Source organism: Hydra viridissima, unplaced genomic scaffold, assembly GCF_058129835.1.
Source record: "Hydra viridissima isolate aposymbiotic clone 2 unplaced genomic scaffold, HvirCarnegie_v1 scaffold_20, whole genome shotgun sequence".
Lineage (NCBI taxonomy): Eukaryota > Metazoa > Cnidaria > Hydrozoa > Anthoathecata > Hydridae > Hydra > Hydra viridissima.
Genome location: NW_028324319.1, coordinates 388,995 through 409,801, shown reverse-complemented (window position 1 = coordinate 409,801; position 20,807 = coordinate 388,995). Strand labels below are relative to the sequence as shown.

Sequence of the window (20,807 nt, the reverse complement as noted above, 5' to 3'; positions counted from 1 at the left end):
CTTTGCCAAAATTTGTTGATTTATAGTGGAAATATTTTAAGGGTCAAATCATTTCAAAGATCTGAAAGGAAAAGAGATCTTTTCTTGAAATAAGAAATCTATATTTCTGGGTTAAGTGTAAAAATATTTGAAGACAGTATTATACTATAAAAAAAAAAAAATGCTTTTGATGCTAACTGAAATCAGATTTATTTTACAAAATAAAAGGCTCTCGTGGCAATTTTTTATTCACCAAATACAGGGGGCTCACGGAGTGCTTTTTATTCAAAATGTACCGGGGGTTTACAAAGGAATATTAGCAAATTAATAAATAAAATGTTGTATTTGTTTATTTGCTAAGCTATTGATGCATTTTTTTTTTATAATTTACTGCCGCTTTTAAACGAGGTTTATGGTTCTTAGGTTTTATAAAGTGTTTAATTTTCTTTAAAGAATTATTTAAATTTGATTTTAAAAGTGGTCAGCCTGAACATCAAAAGCGACATTCACTAAAGATGAAAGATTTAATAAAGATGAAGATTCATCAAAGACTAAGATTCCCCACCGAAGCACAAAAAACGCTTATAATACCCACAAGTCGTTATTAAAGTTTTTGTAAACCTTTTTTTACTTTTTTTATACAGAGGTAAATGGTGCCATTGGTTGAAAATAAGCCAATAACTGCAACTTATCTCTCAGACATCATTATAGAAACTTCTCATTTTCTTCCGTGATTAAAATCATAATTTTCAATTAGGCTCCAATTTATTTCGTCTGGACAATGTGGCTCGTTTTCAAAACTTTGCATGGGTCATATGGTCCTCTGAAACTTACATGACAGCTACCCGCCCATTAAGAAAAGTTGCGATGAAATTTTTTTTTATATAACAAGAGCGCGAGTGTGGAGTTTGGAAAAAAAAAAAAAAAAAACGCGCGAGTGTAGAGTTCATAAAAAACTTCTCTTTAAAAATTATTTTTTATTTTATAAACAAATTTTTGCAAGAACATGATTTTTTCTAAAACTACCATCTGCAATACCGTAATTTTCTGCCTCCTAGGAGACTCACAAAGAGTTATTTAGAGATTTGCTGACTTTAAAACCGAAAACAAGATTTTGGACTTAAAAACCCAGGCATGGTTTTATAAATGGAAAGAAATCACTATACAGACCAATCAAAACAACATGATAAGAGAACATCTAGAGACGCATAATTTGTAGACAGCTTTAACTACACACAGGATCAAAAGCTAATTCAATGAAATACATGGCACTAGTTTTGGTTTAAAATATCCTTTGTCTGAATCAACGAGACAATTCGTGCTTAAAAATTTGTGCTTAACTTAAATTCGAGACAACTTAATTTCGTGCGTAACTTAAAAGCTACCGAATCAGAAAATGAAGCATCAGTTTAAAGAGAAACCTTTTAAGAATTATAAAAATCAACTGTAATTCATTTTTGAAAGATTGAATACCAATTTATTTCTAATGAAATGAAGATTAGGCATTTTTAGGCTTTTTGTTCGTCAGGCTTTATAAATTTACTCGACTTGTTTGCTTGTTTGTATATTTTTTAAAGATAATCAATAAACAAAATATCAACAAAAGAAGAAAAGAGTTTCAGACAAATCTTAAGCTAAAACTTTGAAAGTCGTTACGTGATGCTGGTGTTGACATAATTTACAACAAATAACAAAGACAGCCGCCGATGCTGCCCATTCACAACTTTCCGTTCACAACCTTGAAATGGCAGTTGTTATTTAAATGTTCTTTTAAAACAGCAAACAAACAGCTCCTATTTTACAAAGAGTTTCAGTAAGATCAACAAATGTTTTGCTCAATGAAAATTGAAAAAAATAATTTAAACAAAACCATTATTGTCAGATGACACTGAGAGCGCAGAATTAGACAAGAATTTGGATGATACCGAAGCACATGATGATCAAAGTAAAGGATTCAGTTACTTCTTAACTGAGATAGAAATCGAAGGGCTGCTTCCGTGGTTTTATTTATTTATTTTTTTTCTTTTTTTTTATTCTTTAAAAAATTTAAGCATTATTCCGTTTGTAAATATGATTAAAGTTTACAGCGTTTTCATTTTTTGCCCTCGTGATTGAGACTTTCTAATTTTAAAAATAAAACTTTATATCTTTTTTTTTACAATAAAGAACGGTTTTTGTGTAGCATTCCGTTACGATGGGTAGCATGACTAGGTATTATGGCGTAGAACAACTCCTAAGAGTTTAAAGGTTTTTCCTGATCGGCCGAATTATAAATGTACATTCAACAGACCGCAAAACTTCTTAAACATGTTAAAAAAAATTTTTATTAAAATTAAATGGCGTTGCATATGCACTACTTTTGCTGCAATCAGGCCGCGAGCCGCATGCCGGACATTCCTGCTTTAGACATTTAATAATCACAAGTTATTTGGAAGTTTATTATGCTCCCAAAAACGAAACTTTGCAAGGAAATGCAAAAGAGATGTGGATAAGAAGGAGGAGGGGAAAAAGCAAAAGATATGAGGTGTTGTGCACAGGAGGTTTTAAAAAAAAAACAATAAGTAGGATTAGCACTGCAAAAATATCAAAAAATTAACCAATAAATTTATAAAAATAAATTATTTATTAAAATAAATCAATAAATAAAGTGAAAATATTACAAATATTTTACATAAAATTTAACTGTAACAAAAAAGAAACCTAAAAAAAATTTATGAAGTTGGAAAATGACTGTGTAAATATAATTCTTTATAAATGCTATATTGCTTATCAGAATATAAATTTTCACAACATGTTAACTCATATGATAAATGCACGTAATATATATATTTCAAATAATATAAAAGTATATTTTAATTTACTATAACGGTGTTATGTCATATGTAACTGAAACATTTTTTTATACTGCTTTTTTATCATTCAACTTTTAATCTTTTACACACAAAAAAAAAGATCATCAACTTTAAACCCTTTTTTTTGATAAGGAGCTTTCATCTTTGTGTCAGGTTTGTGTCAGGTTTGTGTCAGGTTTGTGTCAGGTTTGTATCAGGTTTGTGTCAGGTTTGTGTCAGGTTTGTGTCAGGTTTGTGTCAGGTTTGTGTCAGGTTTGTGTCAGATTTTCTCTGTTTGAATCGATTCTTTTTTTTTTTCCGGAGAAGAATTTGCCGGTAGAGTTTGAATGAAAGAAGTTACATTATAAAAACGAGCACATACCACATAAACTTTTGGTAAAATAAAACATGCCATAAACATGAAACCAGAAGAAGTCAATAAGAAAGCCATCACCAAGATCTTAAAGCTTCCTTTCAAATACTTGTAAGTTGATACAAAAGCAATCATTTTGATGCACAAGGCAACACAAAAAAAACTTAAAAATTTTGGTTCGTAAAACACATGAGCACAATTCCGCTCACGGAAAGCACAAAAAGTTGAAACTAAAAGTAAAACAATTGGAATAAAAGTAGAAACTAATCTAGCTGAGGTCAGCTTCCCGTAACAATGTTTTTCAATCTGAGTGCCGCTATTAACTAATTGAATTTCAACGGCTGATGTTCCTGAATCAATTCTGATCCACGCAATAATTGAACCTATTTGTAAAAGCAAGAAAAAGGCAACAAGCATCATTTGAGCACTAAACAATCCGCCCTTTAAGAAGCATTTAATGTTAGTTTCCAGGTATTCTGATGTAATCTTTGTTTTTATGAGTAAAAAGGAAGAGAATTCCATAAGCAATAAATTGAATGCAGCATTCCTCACGTGACACAACTGAACAGTAGGTTCAAATACATAAAGAAATCCGGATGAAAAGGTTAAAAACAAGATGATGCATGCAAATGTAGTAGTGTGAGGAGACGGCTCGTCTGTTGCGGCTTCACGTCTCAACTTATAAAGAATAATAGCAGCGGAAATAGTTAAAAAAAAACCAACAAAATTAACAATAACTATTGCCGCTCCTTCTGAGTCTTTATAACTTAACCAAGTTACAGGTGTAACAACGCAAGTTATATGATCCACGGTATGATTACCTGCTCCGCAAGGCAAGCATCGATCAGCCATTAATACGTTGCTATAGCTGTTATCTATACAATTTTCACAACTCCAACAACAACCTATTTTTGCAGTAAAAAACTGGCCCTTTTTGCAATATGGACTACACCGAGAACCAGGATGGTCTTGATCCCATAATCTCTGAAACCAAAAAGGCCATTTTATTTTATCTTTCTCAAGCCAAAGGCGTTGTGTGCGATTGTTACTCCAATTTCCTACAGTAACAAATTTAAACGCGCCATCATAAAACTGCAAATTCTCAATTGTGTATAAAACGAAATTAGGATCTCCTTTTTGGTCAAAGGTGATTGGCTCTCCTACGCTATTTATAAAGGATACGTTACGGACCATAGCAGTTAAAGATACCGGATCAATGGCTGAGATAGAACAGACTTTACCTTTTACGCAGTTTTCGTCAAGAAACTTATGAATAGAAAGAGTGAGTGCAGTCACAGCATCAATTAAATTGCTTACTTTACCAAAGGGACCTGAGATTTTATGCATCACGTCTTTAACAGAAACTGAACAGTTATCATCACCGAGCAAAATTTCCTTGTTGCTAGAAATATTTTTTGGTTCGCATTGAAAATTGTTTTTAAGGTAATTTTGCAACCACATGTTGCATAAAAAGTTTGTTTTTACCTCGTGTTTAACGTATTCTTCAAATGCTGGCAGTTCGTATCGTTTTATCGAAACGGATATGATACCGTGCGTTTCATTCTTTAACGCTGTCACATTTAAATTTTCCGCTGTGGGACACCACGCATCACTAGTCAACCAAATTCTCTTCACACCCCTTTCTTTAGCTTCGTTTAATATTAAGTCTCCTAAATCAAAAACATACAAAAACAGAACAATGACCTTTGCTTTTGGTGTGTTGATTATGAGTTCCATTAGATTTTTAACATGTTCAATTGTATTTGGAGCTTTAAACGGAACGTAAACGGTCTCAACAATGCAAATGTTTCTTTTTTGCGCTTTTGTTTCCAGTTCAAAAAGAGCAAGCTTGCCATAGTCGTCATCAGAACCTACTGCAATGATTAGATTCCATTCAAAAGTCTCCATGACATCTAGCATAACAGACACTTGGTGAATGTCTGAGGGTATGGTCCTGAAAAAAGATTTGTAAACATCACTATTACTGAGCAAGCTGCTAGAAGCTGTATGACTAATATGTGGTATCTGATATAACGATGTAAGAGTTGCCAAAGGAATTGTTGTAAAACTTAATGTGGTTCCAATAATTCCAGTAGCAGCCTGAAAATAGTCTGCATTAACTTGATTAAATGAATTATTATTTGAACAATGGAGAAAATCAGGCCGACAAATAGAATTTTCGCGTAACATGGACATCAGTTCAATACCTCTAGACATTGTAACTGGAAGACTTCCACAATCATCATCAAGACGTAAACCAATTTTGGTCATTTTTGATATATTACCGATCTTGTTCGCGTTATGAATTGCATAACTAATGGCGTACTGACGAATTAAGCCGGAAAGGCTTACCTTCTTACAAAGAGCATCTTCTGTAAAGGTCATAATGGCTTGTATTGTATAATTACCATAAAAAACACTCGTCAACCGGGTGGAGGAAGAGTGCAAAACATAGTTCTTCATTTTTTGGCATGTAGCTGAAGGTTGAGTTTCTGTAGAAATTGCTTTAACTGTTGCAATATCTAGAAGAAGAAACCAGGTGCTCATCACATAAAGCTTCATTATTTCCGATGAATCACCTATTTCGAAGTGATATAAAAAATTAAGGACATATATCGACAATATTGCTGTTAATATTTTTTGAAAATTTATCTGAATAAAACATAAAACAGTTTCTTTAATTTCTCTGTAAAATTCTTCTGATCTTTATTTTTGAAAGAAGCAATTAGTAATAAAGAGAATCATAAATAGGATACAAATAAAAGCAAAAGAAAATTTATGTACCGTACATCGATATGCGTTTTATTATTCAAAATACCAATTGAATTTTCTCTTATTGTTTTACATTTTAAGCTGATTTAAAATGCACCTGTGTGAAGTTTTTGTTATAAGGTCTTCTTGTTTATCTTCATATCTATAAGGCGGAAAATCTAAAAGAATTGTTATCGTTTTTTTCCCATTTGTGGATTATTATTAAAGTTTGTTAATGGAGGCAGAAAAAAATTTAAAGAAAGCACTAAAAACAAACCAAAAAAAAAAAAAAACATCGTTTTGTTGAACAGTGTAATTTGTGTTTTTAGCTAATATATTGCCTTAAAGATAACTTCAAACATATTTTAAATATTAAAAATGTTTAGTAAAGATGGTTTTACTCCAGAAGGTTGCTTAATATGGCGCAAAAACGTTTAAATTTTGGTTTACTTTAAAATTTTAGTTTCTACTATTCTTTATTTATATAGCCATGTCTCACGGGGAAAAAAAAGGATCAAACTGGCACGGAAATGGTTACGACAAAAGGGCAAATTTTATTCATCATGAACAAAATAAAGTTTAACTTAATTCAGATAATTAGCTAATTATTAAATATATATATATTAAATATATATATATATTAAATATATATTATACAAATATATATATTAGTATACCGCAAGTTTTGCAAATAAATGAAATGAAATATTCGGTCGTTTTTATCGCACAATAAAAAAAGAAATTACAAGATTAATTTAATGACTGAAATTGATGTTAAATTACCTGACGGGGAAGTAAACCTGATCAATAAGAGGCCCGCCCTCCTGTAAACGGTCATCAGGATGGTAACCCAGACGACGGTGGGTCTTTGTCTACTTCCTGAAGGAGAGGCAAACTCTGGGACGACGCTCACAGGGTCTCCTCTGGACTGAGTAGGCATGCATCCATAACGCAATTAGCTGGAGGACGGTAAACTACAATACATAAATTGATTTTAAACATTTTTCATTAAGACTTAAAAAAATTTTATTCCAAAATTGATTTACGCTTTAAAAAAAATATTTCATAAAAATTAAAAAAGCACTTCGTTTCATAAAAATTAAGAAAAACCTCGTTTCATAAATATTTAAGTTGACTTCTTGATTTTTAGAAAGCTAGCAAATAAATATGTGGTAAAAATATCTTGTGCAGATATTAATGAAGTAATCCTGAGAGCATGTATTCAGAACTCTAAGCCATGCAGAGATACCATATATCACTATGATGAAACAAATCCAACTAATGATTCAGGCTCCAAAAAAGTCTGGTATAGAGAGAAAGTAAATGCCTCACAAAGTGGATGGTTTGATGAAGTAGCTATAAAAGCGTGGTCTTTCTCTTTAGTTTTACCGCATTTAAGATTAAAGTGTGAAAGTTAAAGTTTTGTTGGCCGATAACTTAATCTTATTTACATGTCTTAGAGTTATTGAAGCTTATGAAGAAAATGTAATAAAATTAGCTTGATAACCACAAAACAGCACGCATACTTACAATTGGATTTCAGAAAATGAAATGTCCGAGGAACGCCAAAGAACTCATTAAAAAATTTAAAGAATCTTATGCTAAACAAGGTCTAGAAGACAGCTTTAAAGTTTTTAGCACAAACTTATTTCTTTTGGAACTGTAGGAATTGAAGAGCGTTTTTTCAAAAGCGATATAAGTCCATTTTTGACAAAATTGAGTTTTTTTTACTTTTGAATTCTATAGTGTAAATGGCACAAATCTAACTATAATAACATGGATAGAAAATTATTCATCCACTTTTCTTTCAATATTAAAATCATCAAGTTTTTTCAAAAAGGCTAAAGTCCCAGCATTAAAAAAAAGTATAGCAAAAAACTTATGTTAACGCTTGCGCACAAGCAACTTTCGTAACAAATTTGATCTAAAATTGGTTTGTAGACAAATAATAGATTCAGAACTGGAGATGTTTTCTTACTCTTTAACCCCTGGATATGATCGGAAAAGATCGAAAATAAGCAAAACAGAAAAGGAAAAACGCCAGAGATATTCATCTCTTGGAAAAATACCTGTTATAGCTTATAGGCACAACAACAAAAAATGTAAAGCAGGCAATCTTGGCAACCTGGATATTGTTGGTGAGCTCAGTTATATTACACTAGCCACTTTTGTTAGTTCAGAATTATTATTTTTAGCTATGAGTTTCAACCTATACTATGATTTTAAATACAAATAATTTTTTATTATATCAATCTTGACATAGCAAAATTTTTTTTAGGTTTTTTCCAGAAGCTGTACAATGAAGAATTAAAAGTTAAACAGATGATTTTCTTCTGAACTTTGTTAAATTAACTCAAGTTAAAAAACACAGGCCAAGGAATGAATATTTTTGTTTAAGAAAACATTCAATAAACTACAGTATTGCTGACAGCAGTTGTAAAACAGTTCCAGTTTGTAAAAAAAACATTCCATAACATGTGTTGAAATAAAAAGATTGCATAATCTTATAAAATACTACTTTAAAAATGGGTGTCTGAGACCTAAAAAACTCGGAGGATGTACACAACTTATAGGTGATAAAGAAATCACCAATTCAATAGTGAATTTTGTAAGTCAATATAAAGGTTGTGTTTCACACTATGGGAAAGGAAAAAGTGTTAAGTGTATCTTTCGCCTGAATTAAATGTTGTAAAGTTATGGAGAAACTGGAAACTTCATAGAAACCAAGAAAATTTGTGTATTTCATCACTTTCTAAATTTAAAAAGATTTTTTACACAAAGTTTAATGTTGGATTTGGAAACCCAAGAACAGATATCTGTTCTTTTTGTGAAGCACAAAAGAAGTTGATAAGAAAAACATTTGATATAAAACTAAAGGTAGAAGAGTTTGCTAAATATCGTCTGCACAAAATAAGAGCCAAAAATTTCTACTCTCTTATGAAAGAGAAAAATGAAAATTTCATTAAAGTGTGCTTTGAAATGCAACGAAACCAACCAATTCCTAAATTAAGTGTTGGTGAAGTGTTTTATGCTCGATAAATTTGGCTCTATAATTTGACATTTGTTCGATATAATCAACCAGTGCAAAACAAAGATAACATTTTTGTTTATACCTGGTTGGAAACACAGAGTGGTAGAGGATCTAATGAAGTTTCTTCAGCCCTGGTTCACTGTTTTTCTAAGTTAGAAAAAGATTTAATTACAGAATGAGGAGCTAAAGTGAAATTAGATCTACATTTATATTCTGATGCTTGTTTATCACAGAACAAAAACTTTGCTGTTTTGTGTTGTTTGAAAAATTTTGTGGAAATGAGTGTTATGTTTAATGCTGTTAAACATTTTCCAATCAGGGGTCACAGTTTTTTTACCTCTGGATCGAGTTTTTGGGCGTATGAAAAAAGTGGTACGCAAAAAAGAAACCATTCTTCCTCCTCTTGAATATTACAAAGATTTTTCAGGGCATGGAACAGTGCAAAAACTAGAAGAAGATTGGTTTCTTAAAGATTACCAAAAAATGGCTAAACAGATTCTTAAAAAAAAAAAGCCATTTCCAATGAGAGATCAGAAAGTTATAATTTACTCCTAAAAGAAAGTCAAAGTGCATATTCTGCAGAGCCTGGTCTATTTAGTTTTTTACTAAAAAAAGGACAGTTATTTGCAAAAATGACTGAAGCAATACCAAGACCATTAGAAAACAAAGTCAAGAAGGAAAAGAAAGATGTAAAAAAGTTAATGGCTTTCTTTGAGGTACCAGATGATGCAAAAGATTTCTATGCCTGTATTCTTGATGGTATTGAAGGAGTAATGCAGAATGATGTTGATGAGTTTGATAAAAATGAATCATTTGTTTAAATTTAATTAAAAAATTCTACTAAACTTTTGTTTTATTTTTGGTATCATAAAATGTTCTCAATTGTTGTCTTAAAATATGTACTAAAAAAATTTAATAGTAAATCCATTCAAATAAACTTTTGTCCCAAACATTAAGGGGTTATACATTAATGGTGTCTTTGCTAAAGGGGGTAGGAGTATCTGTAAATTAATTCAGATGTAATTAAAGGTAAAATTTTGAATGAAGAGAATTTTTTGATTAAACAATTTAATCATATCGTAGGTATCTTTAATTCCTTAAAAACTTTGATTAACTCAATTGAGCATTTTTATGAGAATAAAAAAATCTGATCTGCAGCATGCTTTGAACTGGTCTGGCTAAAAACCATGAAAAAACGTTAGAAATATTTTCACCTTTCAAATCTCCATTAAATGGATTTCTGAATCAAACAACAGTTTTTAATTTTTTAAACAGTGCATGTATGATTTTGAAATTTTTACAAAAAAAGAGAAATCACAGGGAGGGTCTTCACTTATCATGTAACAAGAATGAGGTGGTTAAAATATTAGGAGTGTTTTAAGAACTTATGTTACAATTTTATAAGTTAATCCAAAAAAATTTAATTCGCAAACAATTTGAGACGTAATTTTGTCACAAAAAACATTTTTCCCTAAAAAAATGTGGACTTATGCCCTTTTTGAAAAACTTCTTACATTTTAACCCGTTATTAGTATACTTCAAAAAAAGAAAAAATTTTAAAAGTGAAATTATTTTTATGAAAATCACAAACTACCGCTTACAAAAATAAAAATTTATATTTGTTGAAAATTTAAATAGATTGTTAATTTTTTTTAATTTCTCAAAATATTTGAAATGTGACTTATATCCCTTTTGAAAAAACGGTCTTCTATTACTAAACGAAAAAATAAGCTGTCTGCTGGTTAAAGTGTTCTTATGGATGACGTAAAAGCATATGAATAAAGTTATGATGTCGCCTCTGTATGTAAAAACAGACACTAAACATGGATAACATTAAGTTGAAAGTTCAGTCTGAATGAGATTCAAAAGTTCTAGTTCAAAAGCGTTCAGAGACATAGAAACTAAACTAGACAATCAAAAGAAAGAGAATAAGAAATAAAAAATCTCAACCAACTGGCAAAAGGAGAAAATGGAATTTTGTAGTCTTTGATTTTGGTGATAAACTTTTTCCTTCATAAAGTGCAATAGTCGAATTTTGTGTTTTTTATTTTAACAAGGTTATGTTTATTGCTGTTTATCATGTCAATGACATAACATTGTCATTGCGTTTAATTCTTTATTAACCGAAATATTTGAACTAAAATTGTTCTTCTGTTTTGGCTAACACCAAACTAAGAGTTATTATTTATAAATCAATTTTCTGTGCAGAGTGATACACCAGTTTACGGCAGTCCAAGCAATTCTTTACGACGTTTAAATGTCTGATTAATGACTAATTAACAACTGATAAATGACAGACCCATTTAAGTTGCTTGACCGAAGACCTGTTTATAATACTACGTTACTTTTTTTACTTCAGCTAACTTCAGTTATTCTGTGTTTCGAACTATTTATGTTAAATTATGCTTATCCGCCATTTTGGTTTATTTACAAGTATTAGCACTGCGCGTTCAATCTTTGTCCTCAGAATGTCTGAGAGCAAGTACTTCAAACTTGTAGATGTAAAACTGAGATCTCAAACATGTACAACGTTGATCCATGATCGTTGAAAAAGACAGATTATCTTTCAGAATTAGAATTCAATTCTAAAATTCCCATGTTGACATTCTTACATATGGATGGTTTGCAACAAGCCCTGCCACCACAGAACAACTTAAATGATTTAAACCTTTCTTATATCGTTGGGTAAGAGATGTTGACATAAAACTCTTCATTATTGAATGTTTATGAGGCGCTACTGCAGTTTCTTCCCCCCCCCCCCCCTTTTTTTTTTTTTTTATGATTGATTCTGATAGTAAATTTTATGCTGGTTCAGAAAAATATAAAATACACCTGAAAATTAACGGAAAATGCTCTAATTCGAAGTCAAAGTTGTAAAAAATCCCACATAAAACCCTTATATTCGCCATTTTTTTTAAAACGCTTTCATTTTTAACGAAAATTAGTAGAGCCCTGCGAATCGGCATTTTTAGTTTCGAATCGAATCTCGAATCGAAGCAGGTCTTGATTCGCGAATCGAATCGAATTATGAATCGAATCACTAGTTGAAATTTAAGAAATTTAATTTAAGAAATTTAAGTTTTTTATCTTTATTTTTATGTATACTATACAAAATATTACAAAATTTGAATGCTATTTGAACAAACTCTTTTTGTTACTTCCAGCCCAAATTAACCGTTCCGCATTTTGCTCGGAAAGACTATTGCGTTTACTGTCGATCACTCCTCCTCCCGCAGAGTTTACTCTTTCAGACGAACAATTTGTAGCTTGAACAGCAAGAAAATCAGTTGCAACTAGGGATGGCACTTTTACTTACTTTTTTTTTACTTACTCAAGTAAGTAAGCCTTTATGAAAAAGTAAATTGCGAATATAATTGAAGACCACACTGGAAAAACGATCAAGCTACATTTTTATTGTTTTGAGTAAATTAGATTTTAAACTTCAAAATACCATAGCTCACACCATAGCTCGCTTAATTGTTAAGTTAAATGTTTGTGTAATTTGATCATTTTTTTAGTTATATAGTCAATTATTATATAATTAAACTGCAGCCGAATATAACAGGGGGAAAAACCCAAAAAAAGCAAAAATGTAGCTTGATCGTTTTTCCAGTGTAGTCTTCAATTGTAAACGTTCAAAAATAACTTAAATTTACTTTTAAAAGTAAGTTACTTTTCTAAAATGATTTTTATTTTGTAAAGAAAGGTGAATTTACTTTCAAATGTAAGTTACATATAAGTAGATTATATAAAAAAGTAATTTACATTTACATGTAAAATTGAGTTATATGGAGAAGTAATTTACTTTTACATTTAAAAGTTGATTACTTTTTTAAAATTGCATTACGTAATATAATTTTACCCCGAAATGTAACTTACTTTTACATTTAAAAAAAATTTATTTTTAAAAAAATTATATTACAGTAATTGTAAAAAAAAAAGCATTTTAAAATACATTATAAAAAAGTTACATGCAATCAAATGTAAATAAAATTTACTTATGTAATTAGTTTTCCTAAGTAGACATGTGTTATTTTGTAACTAAAATGAAATGGCTATCAAAAGTAAATTACATAAAATTACTTTTAATTACTTAAGTTTACATTTTAAATAACTTTTAGTTACAATTAAAAGTAATCTATACTTAAAAAGTAAGTAAATTTACAATTTCGCAATTGCTTTAAAACCATTCTTACGCCCTGGTTAAAAAAAAGTTCAATTCCTAGCCGAACATGGAAATATTTTACTAGTCTTAGGCTGGAACAGTTATCTTTTTGAAAATTTTCAATGACAGAACGTATGGAATTCAGACGGTGTCAAAAAAATATCCTCCTGAAAAAACCTCCCAGGAAAAATGCCTTAATAGTTTTTTTTTTTATATATTTAGATACGCTTTACATTTTATCATTGTATCAGCTTTTTTCCTGATACCGCTTTTAATTAGCCAAATTCATATAACGCGGTTTGTAGGGAAAAAAATAAAAATGGTAGCGTTTTAAATAACAACAAAATCGTATCAAGTCTATTTTTGTATATAGATAGTTTTGTTTATATAAATTTCAAATCTTTTTCAATAAAAATAGTTACTTTAGTTTAAAGTCGTATTATGTCGAAAAATATAGATTGATTGAAAAGTGAAGAAATGAATTTTAAAAAGTAAACGGTTTTTTTTATATTAGTTATGAAATCTACTTATTATAGTATTTTACTGAAAATATTGATTTCTGTTTAAAGTTATAAAATGTCACAAAGTATTTATTCTTTGAATAAAATAGAATGTTTAATATGGCTCAAAGAAACTGGGCAGTCAGTATCAGGAACATTGGAAAAGTTGCGCCAAAGAATTCAAAAGTTTTAACAATATCGGGTAACGATGTTGCACTTTCTCGTCCAATACTCCAATGAGCTGCACAAATGTGAACATGATCCCATATCATTCCAACTGTTTTAAAAAGTTTTTTGTATTCGTACTGAATAGCTTCTACACGTGGAAGGCGATAAAATCCTATTGGTTTCCCATTTGCGTCTTTAGAAGTGAAGTTATTAAAACACATAGAAAAAGCACGTGTCCATCGCACCATTTTAAAATCTAGGATAGCTAAAGCTATTAATTTAAACTTTTTTTCTGAATAAAAAACACAAACAGAACAGCTTTAAAATGCGCTAAACAAGTTTAAACAAAGCTACCATTTTAATTTTTTTCCCTACAAATAGACCCAGGCCTCTGACGTGAATTTGGCTAATGTGTAAATTTTTAAATTAATTTTTTGTTTTTTTATTTTTGTTTTATCGGCTGATTTTTTTAGAATTAGTGCAGCGGAGTGTACATATATATCGACTGATTGTTAGAGATAACATGTAAAAAATAGTACACACAACAACTGACGGTTAGGACTTGGGGGGAGGCAATCTTTTAATTTAAACAAAAGTTTGTTTTTTTTTTGTTTTTTTTTGTTTTTTTAGGGGGAGGGGCGGATTTTTTCCAGGGGAATTTTTTGTCAGGGAGATATTTGGGTGGAGTTCTCGGGTTTCTTTCTTAAACCAATTTAGAAATAGCCTAAACATAGTAGTTAGGAGAAGACGCATTTACCCTGAGACACACCCATTTAGGAAGAAGAGATTCTTTGAAAGGAAAATTTATAAGTAGTTTTTTTTAAGGTTTTATGTATAAATGTTTTTATTATTTAAAAATTAAGGAGGGACACTAAATATAATAAGGGCATGTAAAAACAGATTTTAATAAGGCCGTTAAAACTGGCCAGCATTTTAGCTTTCTCGTAACATAAATAAATTTTTTGGAGAGATAACTATTGTCATATCGACAAAATGATAATAGCTATCTCTCCAAATAATCTCCCTTTACAAATTTTCTTGTTCATTTATACCAGATAGTTTTCCAAAAATATCCCTCAAATATCGTCATTAAAAACCGCTTTAACATTTTTCTCATTTTCACAGGTAAAAAATATTGAAATTGTTAAATCTGTAACGCCGCACTATGCGTCGCGCTGATAGAAAAAAAAGGAAATAGCCTTATAATTAGAGAACTGTTTAATACAAGTTCTCTAGTTATAAGGCTATTTCCTTTGTTTGAAGTTGTTTATAAAAAAAAGTCCGGTCTTTTTAAAAACCGGTTTCATTCCGGTTTTTTAGTTGGTTTTTCCGGACTAATTCGATTTTTAATTAAAAAGATATAAAACCGATAGTTTTTGATATTTGAAACTCCAAGTCTAATATATAAGTTTATCTCTTTTCGGGGTTACAGGCATTTTTAGTCTCCAACTTATATTTTCATGTTAAATAAAAAAGGAAATACCATAAGTATTTTATTATAAATAAAAGTAAAAAAAATACTCCAGAGGTTCCATTACCCTCAAATGCAGAATAAATGTTCTGATGCTAAAATAGGTTTTTAACAATATGTGGCTATGAGAATAGCCTTTCTTTAAAAGTTGCTTATCAATTATAGCTGCATGGTTTAATGATGCTTCCTTGATTTCTTTTCTTAATACGAACCATTCCTCTTTGACTTCCTAAAATTATTTAACAACAAACATTAAAATTTTAAAAAGTTTTGTTATTGTAATAAATAGTATAGTTTAAGATAAACACTATTTATTATAGAAATTATCTATCAAATTCTAATTCTAATAATTATACATCCAAGAAAAAACTGTATTCACTGTAATAAATGTATATAATTGAAATATAATTAAAATTTTCATTCTAAACATGTCTCAGCAATTCTTATGTGGAGCAACATTTAATATTTACAACAAGCCTTTAAAAACTGCACTATGCATCACTAAGTAGAAATAGGACTTTAAACACATCTTTGAGGAAAACAAAAATATGGCGAAATTGAGTCATTTTAAGCCAATTGATGCAAAAACATAAAAGTTTGGGATTCTTATGTTTCAACTTTTCTAACAATTAGTTGTTTTGTTTTTGTTTTTTTTGAGCATAAAAAAACATAGTGTGTTGATTATGTGAAAAGATTTCAGAAATATTAGATTGGCTACCACCAGCACCTAAAATGTATCATTAATAAAATTAAACAATAACATTAAGTATTTAAATTTAAAGATACACATAGCTTTCTCCAATATTTACCTTAACAACAGTTATCAGCTTAATCTTCTTGCCCTATAGCTTTATACCTCTTGCATTTTGTTCTTCTTACAGTATAGGTACATGTCAGATGTCATAAATAAATAATTAGCTGTATCCCTAGTATTTTCAGCAAAAGAAGTTAAACATGCATGACCTACTCGTACAGTTTTGTTGGCTTTGTTCCTGGCTTCAATGGCACTCTCAGACAAAGAATCTATTGAATATTTAAAATATTTAATAAAAGAAACACCATGAATGATCATTCTATGCAAAGACTGTGACATTGGAATGGTTTTTAAAAACTGATCATCAGAAATGAGACCAAACAGACGTTCAGATTTCTGCTTGAAAATTTTCACTCTTGCGGTTGTACTATTCATATCAATGAGCAAGTCCCTAAATAGTTTGATCATAGTGGTATTCAAATTTAAAATTCTTCCAGTCACTGGAACTTTTTTGTTTTCAATAAATTCTTGGCTATTTTTTGCTGGAATTTTTCTTCCTTGTTTCACTGCTGGAAGTTTGCAAGCAATATTAAAAAAACCCACTCCATGCTGCATAACCACAAATGAAGACTACAAATTCCAAATTTCAATATATTCTTGTCTACATTTTTATCTTTATTCCAAATGATTTCCAAATTAAACTCTTTAGGACTTGCTTGGCATACATGACAGCACTGAGATGCTATATTTTTTTAAAAGCGTTTTTGATACTACAGCATTAAGTGTTTTACCATCATTCATTGTGGTATAAATAGTTGACAAACTTGAATTTATAACAAAAGTATTGTCATGAAGTGTAAACTTAATATTCTCTAAAGACAAAATTTTATTTTGTAAATGTTCAAACTTCTCTTGAATAAAACAAGCAGTCTTTTTGGAAAAACAAAACATAAGATGATGGGTTGCATCTGGACTGTTTGGATTACAATTTTTCCATAGTATCTTTTTTCTACTTCAACTCTCCAACAGTACAAGCATTTAAATATTCACAGTGTATTCATCCACACCTCTCTTCATAGTTTCTGCATTCTGAAACTCAAATTGGTCACTCTGAACATCACCACCGACTTTGCAAATAATATATATGTTATCACGTTCCTCCAGTGCTAAAACTTTAATAGAATTATCTTCATCCTCCAAAAGATACTCAAACTCTCTAGAAACTGAATGTTTGATCATATTGAAGAGACTACATTTTACTTCAGTTTCTGAATATTTCACCTGCTCTGTGTTAAAAGTTGACGAAGAGTGATTGTAGCCATTTTGATAATTTAAAAAAACCATCGCAAGGTAAAACTGAATCAAATAAAAACTTACCGTTTGTTATTGAACTACGGAATTTTCATTTACCTCACAGAATTTAGTCGGTATTTAAGGGGGCATCCATAAAGTACGTACGCAGGTATGGGGGGAGGGGGGGTTACCAAAAAACGTACAAATGCGTACAAGGGGAGGGGGGGTTTCAAGACAGCGAGTACGTACGCGGTTTGACTATCTTTCTCTGGAGATATTTTTAAAACTTGATCCGTACAAAAAGCAACGAACTTTTCGAATGTAAAAAATCTTTTTTTTTTAATACGCAACCTGGTTTTTATCTTTTCAATTAAAACGTTACAACAAGTTAATTTTTTATTATTTTAAATTAATATTTTATTATTAACTTTTTATTAACAATGTACTACTTCAAATTATTGTTAAAGTTTTTATGTATTTTTTCTTATTATAAAAAACAATTATTTTTAAAAACAGCAATTTTAATGCTAATAGAAACCAACACCTTTCATTGCGAAATGTGATTGCAATTAATTTGAGTCAAGTTATTTTTTTTACGTTCTTCGCTTTAACGACACTGAATCTTATGATTAAATCGTTTATTTCCAAATAAACAAAAACTTTTATCTTTCCATTCAAATAACTGAATACGTTGCAACAAAAAAAAACTGCTTATTTCCAAGATGTCGAACGAATTTGTTGGGAACGAGAAAAAGTATCTTCAACTCCTTGAGTTATATAAGAAAGCATATTCAACACTTGAAAAACAAAAGCAGTATCAGCACGCACAGGAATTGTGGAAAATAGTAAAATATGATCAGTCTTTGTATGAAAAAAAAGTAAACGAATTAAAAGTGAAAGCAACAAAGTCAAAAGGATCAATCATGTCATTCTGGGGAAATGCTTTATCACCGCCTAGCAAAAAGAAAAAAGATATCCATCCAGTGCCGTCTTCGTCAAATAAAATACAAAGTTTTCCGAACGCAACTACGACAGAACCTGAAAGGATTGAACTTAGTAAACCATTTTTTGTGATAATTTACAAACTTTTTCTCTCGTGATTTTCTATACATTGAATTCAACCGAATTGGTAATTAAACTACCTTGTACGACTATATTGCAATCGCATAGTTTTATTCATCATAACTGGAGATCTTGACCAATTTCTCTACATCCAATCTCTATAACTGTCAAGAATTTATAAAAGTTTATTTTTGGGTATTTCCTAATTTAGATTTAACATCAAGCGAGAAGGAAAGAGCAAATCCGGCGCAAGTTAAAAGTCGGAAGAAAATCTCAGATCTTGAATCACAGCTTTCATCCTTGATAATCTTACGCGATTCTGGTTTGTCTACTGTAACGAGGAAACAATTAGACAATGTGAAAGAAAGCATAAGAAGAGAAAAAACAAACTTGGACAGGTAAATGTTAAGAGATATATCGAATAGAGCTTAGAAGTATAGAAAGACGTCTTGGCCATAAAAACCAAACTTTTAAGCAGGCAGCAACTTTCAAAATTTTGTTTTTCAAATTTTCAATAAGAATTTGTGTAATATTTTGTTTTCAGATTGATTCGTGAATCGGCACGACAAAGAAAACGGAGACAAAAACTTAAAGAGGGCATCGAAACAGTTTGTCAAAACAACCCTGAAGTATCAAGTGCTTTGAAACAGTTTATGCAAAACCATCCTGGGTTGGGTCTTACTGCTGCAAGCCTTCAAGCGCCGTTGCTGATGCATATGGAATACAAGGTCAAACTTATGGATCATGACTTTGTCGTTGGCCCACAGCACAAGTTAATCCCATCGGTGTATGGCATATGCGAAGTTAACAATAATGGAAATGTATCCTACAGTGGAGACACTTTCATACGCATACGAAGTGGGAAACACGATACATCGAATGCTTTTACACATGCTTTTGATGTTAGGGAGCTTTTTGAAACCAAGTTGGTTAGACGTAAACCAATTATGTTAATGGAGACTGATGGAGCTCAAGATGAAGCACCACGCTTCCCTAAAACGTTAGCAACTGCTGTTGATCTCTTCCGCTTGCTGGATTTAGATGTCTTGCTTCATGGTGTGAATGCAGCTGGGCTTTCAGCCTTCAACCCCATTGAAAGAAGAATGGCACCTCTTTCTCGTGATTTGGCTGGAATAGTTCTTCCCCATGATTATTTTGGCAATCACCTTGATTCTTCTGGGAAGACAATTAACCAAGAACTGGAGGTAGAAAATTTTCAAAAAGCGGCTGACGTTTTATCCCAAGTTTGGGAGAAAACCGTCATCGACGGTTACCATGTTAATTGCCGGGCAGTACCAGTTGGAAAAGCATATAAACCGCCGAATCCTGATCCTGTTTGGGTAGAGAAACATTGCCAGCAATCGCGTTATTGTCTACAAATTGTGAAATGCCAGGACAAGTTATGTTGTTCATCGTTTGAAACAAATTGGCTGAATACCATCCCCCAACGTTTCATTCCATTTCCGGCCATCTACGAGTACTGCGAGAATGGTTACAAAGCGATGGAACCATCTCGATATTTTAAAAACGTATCAAACCATTCAAACTTTGCACCTCTGACGCATAGGCTTTTGCTACAAGACATACCTACAGAAGGCTTAAAGTACAAAATTATACCATTTGATCTGTATTGTCCTTCATTGGAAAAAAAGCTTCTAAACGGAATTTGCGACAAATGCAATAAATACTGGCCGAGCAAGGCAGCAATGAAACGGCACAAGAAAGCACACAACAAACAAAAGATAAAGATTGATATGGAGAGTGATTTAAGTGAAAGTGAAGAAGTCAGTGAGAAGATTACTAATGAAAGATTAGAAGCAGAGTTCATGCCTGTTTTCCATAACATTTTCAATTTATTTAAGTCACCATTTGTGGAAATATAAATAGCTAAATTAAAAATACTCGCAACACGAATCCTTTCTAAATCATTTTTCTTTCCTTTCGTTAATAACTGCCCATTTTTTAGTTAAGTACAGAAAAATCTCTAACTAAAAATGTTGATCTTTTTTGTATTTAATGTTTTGAAAACTTTTTTTTTTTGGGTGGGTGGGGAGGTCATACTTTTTTAATAAATAACGCGTACGTACGCAGAGGGGGAGGGGGTGGTTAAAAGCGTACAAGTGCGTACAAGGGGGGAGGGGGGGGTCCAAAAGCATTAGTTTTACTGCGTACGTAATTTATGGACGTCCCCTAAAGAAAACTCACAGTTGTAAAAATGATTTTTAAGCATGAGGTCACAGAGGTCGCCTCAATTTTTTTCCATGGCAGTAAAGTCGATTCGCAGTAGCTATATTTTATTCAAAAAAAACGAGGCGACCTCTGTGACCACATGCTTAAATCAATCAATGTTTAAGAAATCAAAAAATCAGCAAAAAAATGCTATTGAAAAACCTTTTTTTTCCATTTCTTGTTTTACATTCAATTAAATA

At 31.0% G+C, this 20,807-nt stretch overlaps 2 protein-coding genes and 1 long non-coding RNA gene across 3 annotated transcripts; 2 read left to right on the top strand and 1 right to left on the bottom strand.

Moving 5' to 3' along the window:
* Nucleotides 1-2,597: 2,597 nt before the first annotated feature.
* Nucleotides 2,598-5,910, bottom strand: LOC149876425 (extracellular calcium-sensing receptor-like). Its single transcript, XM_090075407.1, has one exon. It carries the CDS (start codon nucleotides 5,743-5,745, stop codon nucleotides 3,091-3,093), a length of 2,655 nt encoding a protein of 884 aa, XP_089931533.1. The 5' UTR covers nucleotides 5,746-5,910; the 3' UTR covers nucleotides 2,598-3,090.
* Nucleotides 5,911-7,840: 1,930 nt separating this feature from the next.
* On the top strand, nucleotides 7,841-9,810 carry LOC149876424 (uncharacterized). The gene is made up of 2 exons (XR_016448704.1): nucleotides 7,841-8,072; nucleotides 8,213-9,810. It is a non-coding gene; the product is annotated as an uncharacterized LOC149876424 (long non-coding RNA).
* A 7,700-nt stretch (nucleotides 9,811-17,510) lies between these two features.
* Nucleotides 17,511-20,327, top strand: LOC149876423 (uncharacterized). Its single transcript, XM_090075288.1, has 3 exons — nucleotides 17,511-18,372; nucleotides 18,590-18,776; nucleotides 18,923-20,327. The coding sequence occupies exons 1-3, from the start codon at nucleotides 18,039-18,041 to the stop codon at nucleotides 20,259-20,261; spliced, it is 1,860 nt and encodes a 619-aa protein (XP_089931414.1). The 5' UTR covers nucleotides 17,511-18,038; the 3' UTR covers nucleotides 20,262-20,327.
* The last annotated feature ends 480 nt before the right edge of the window (nucleotides 20,328-20,807 follow it).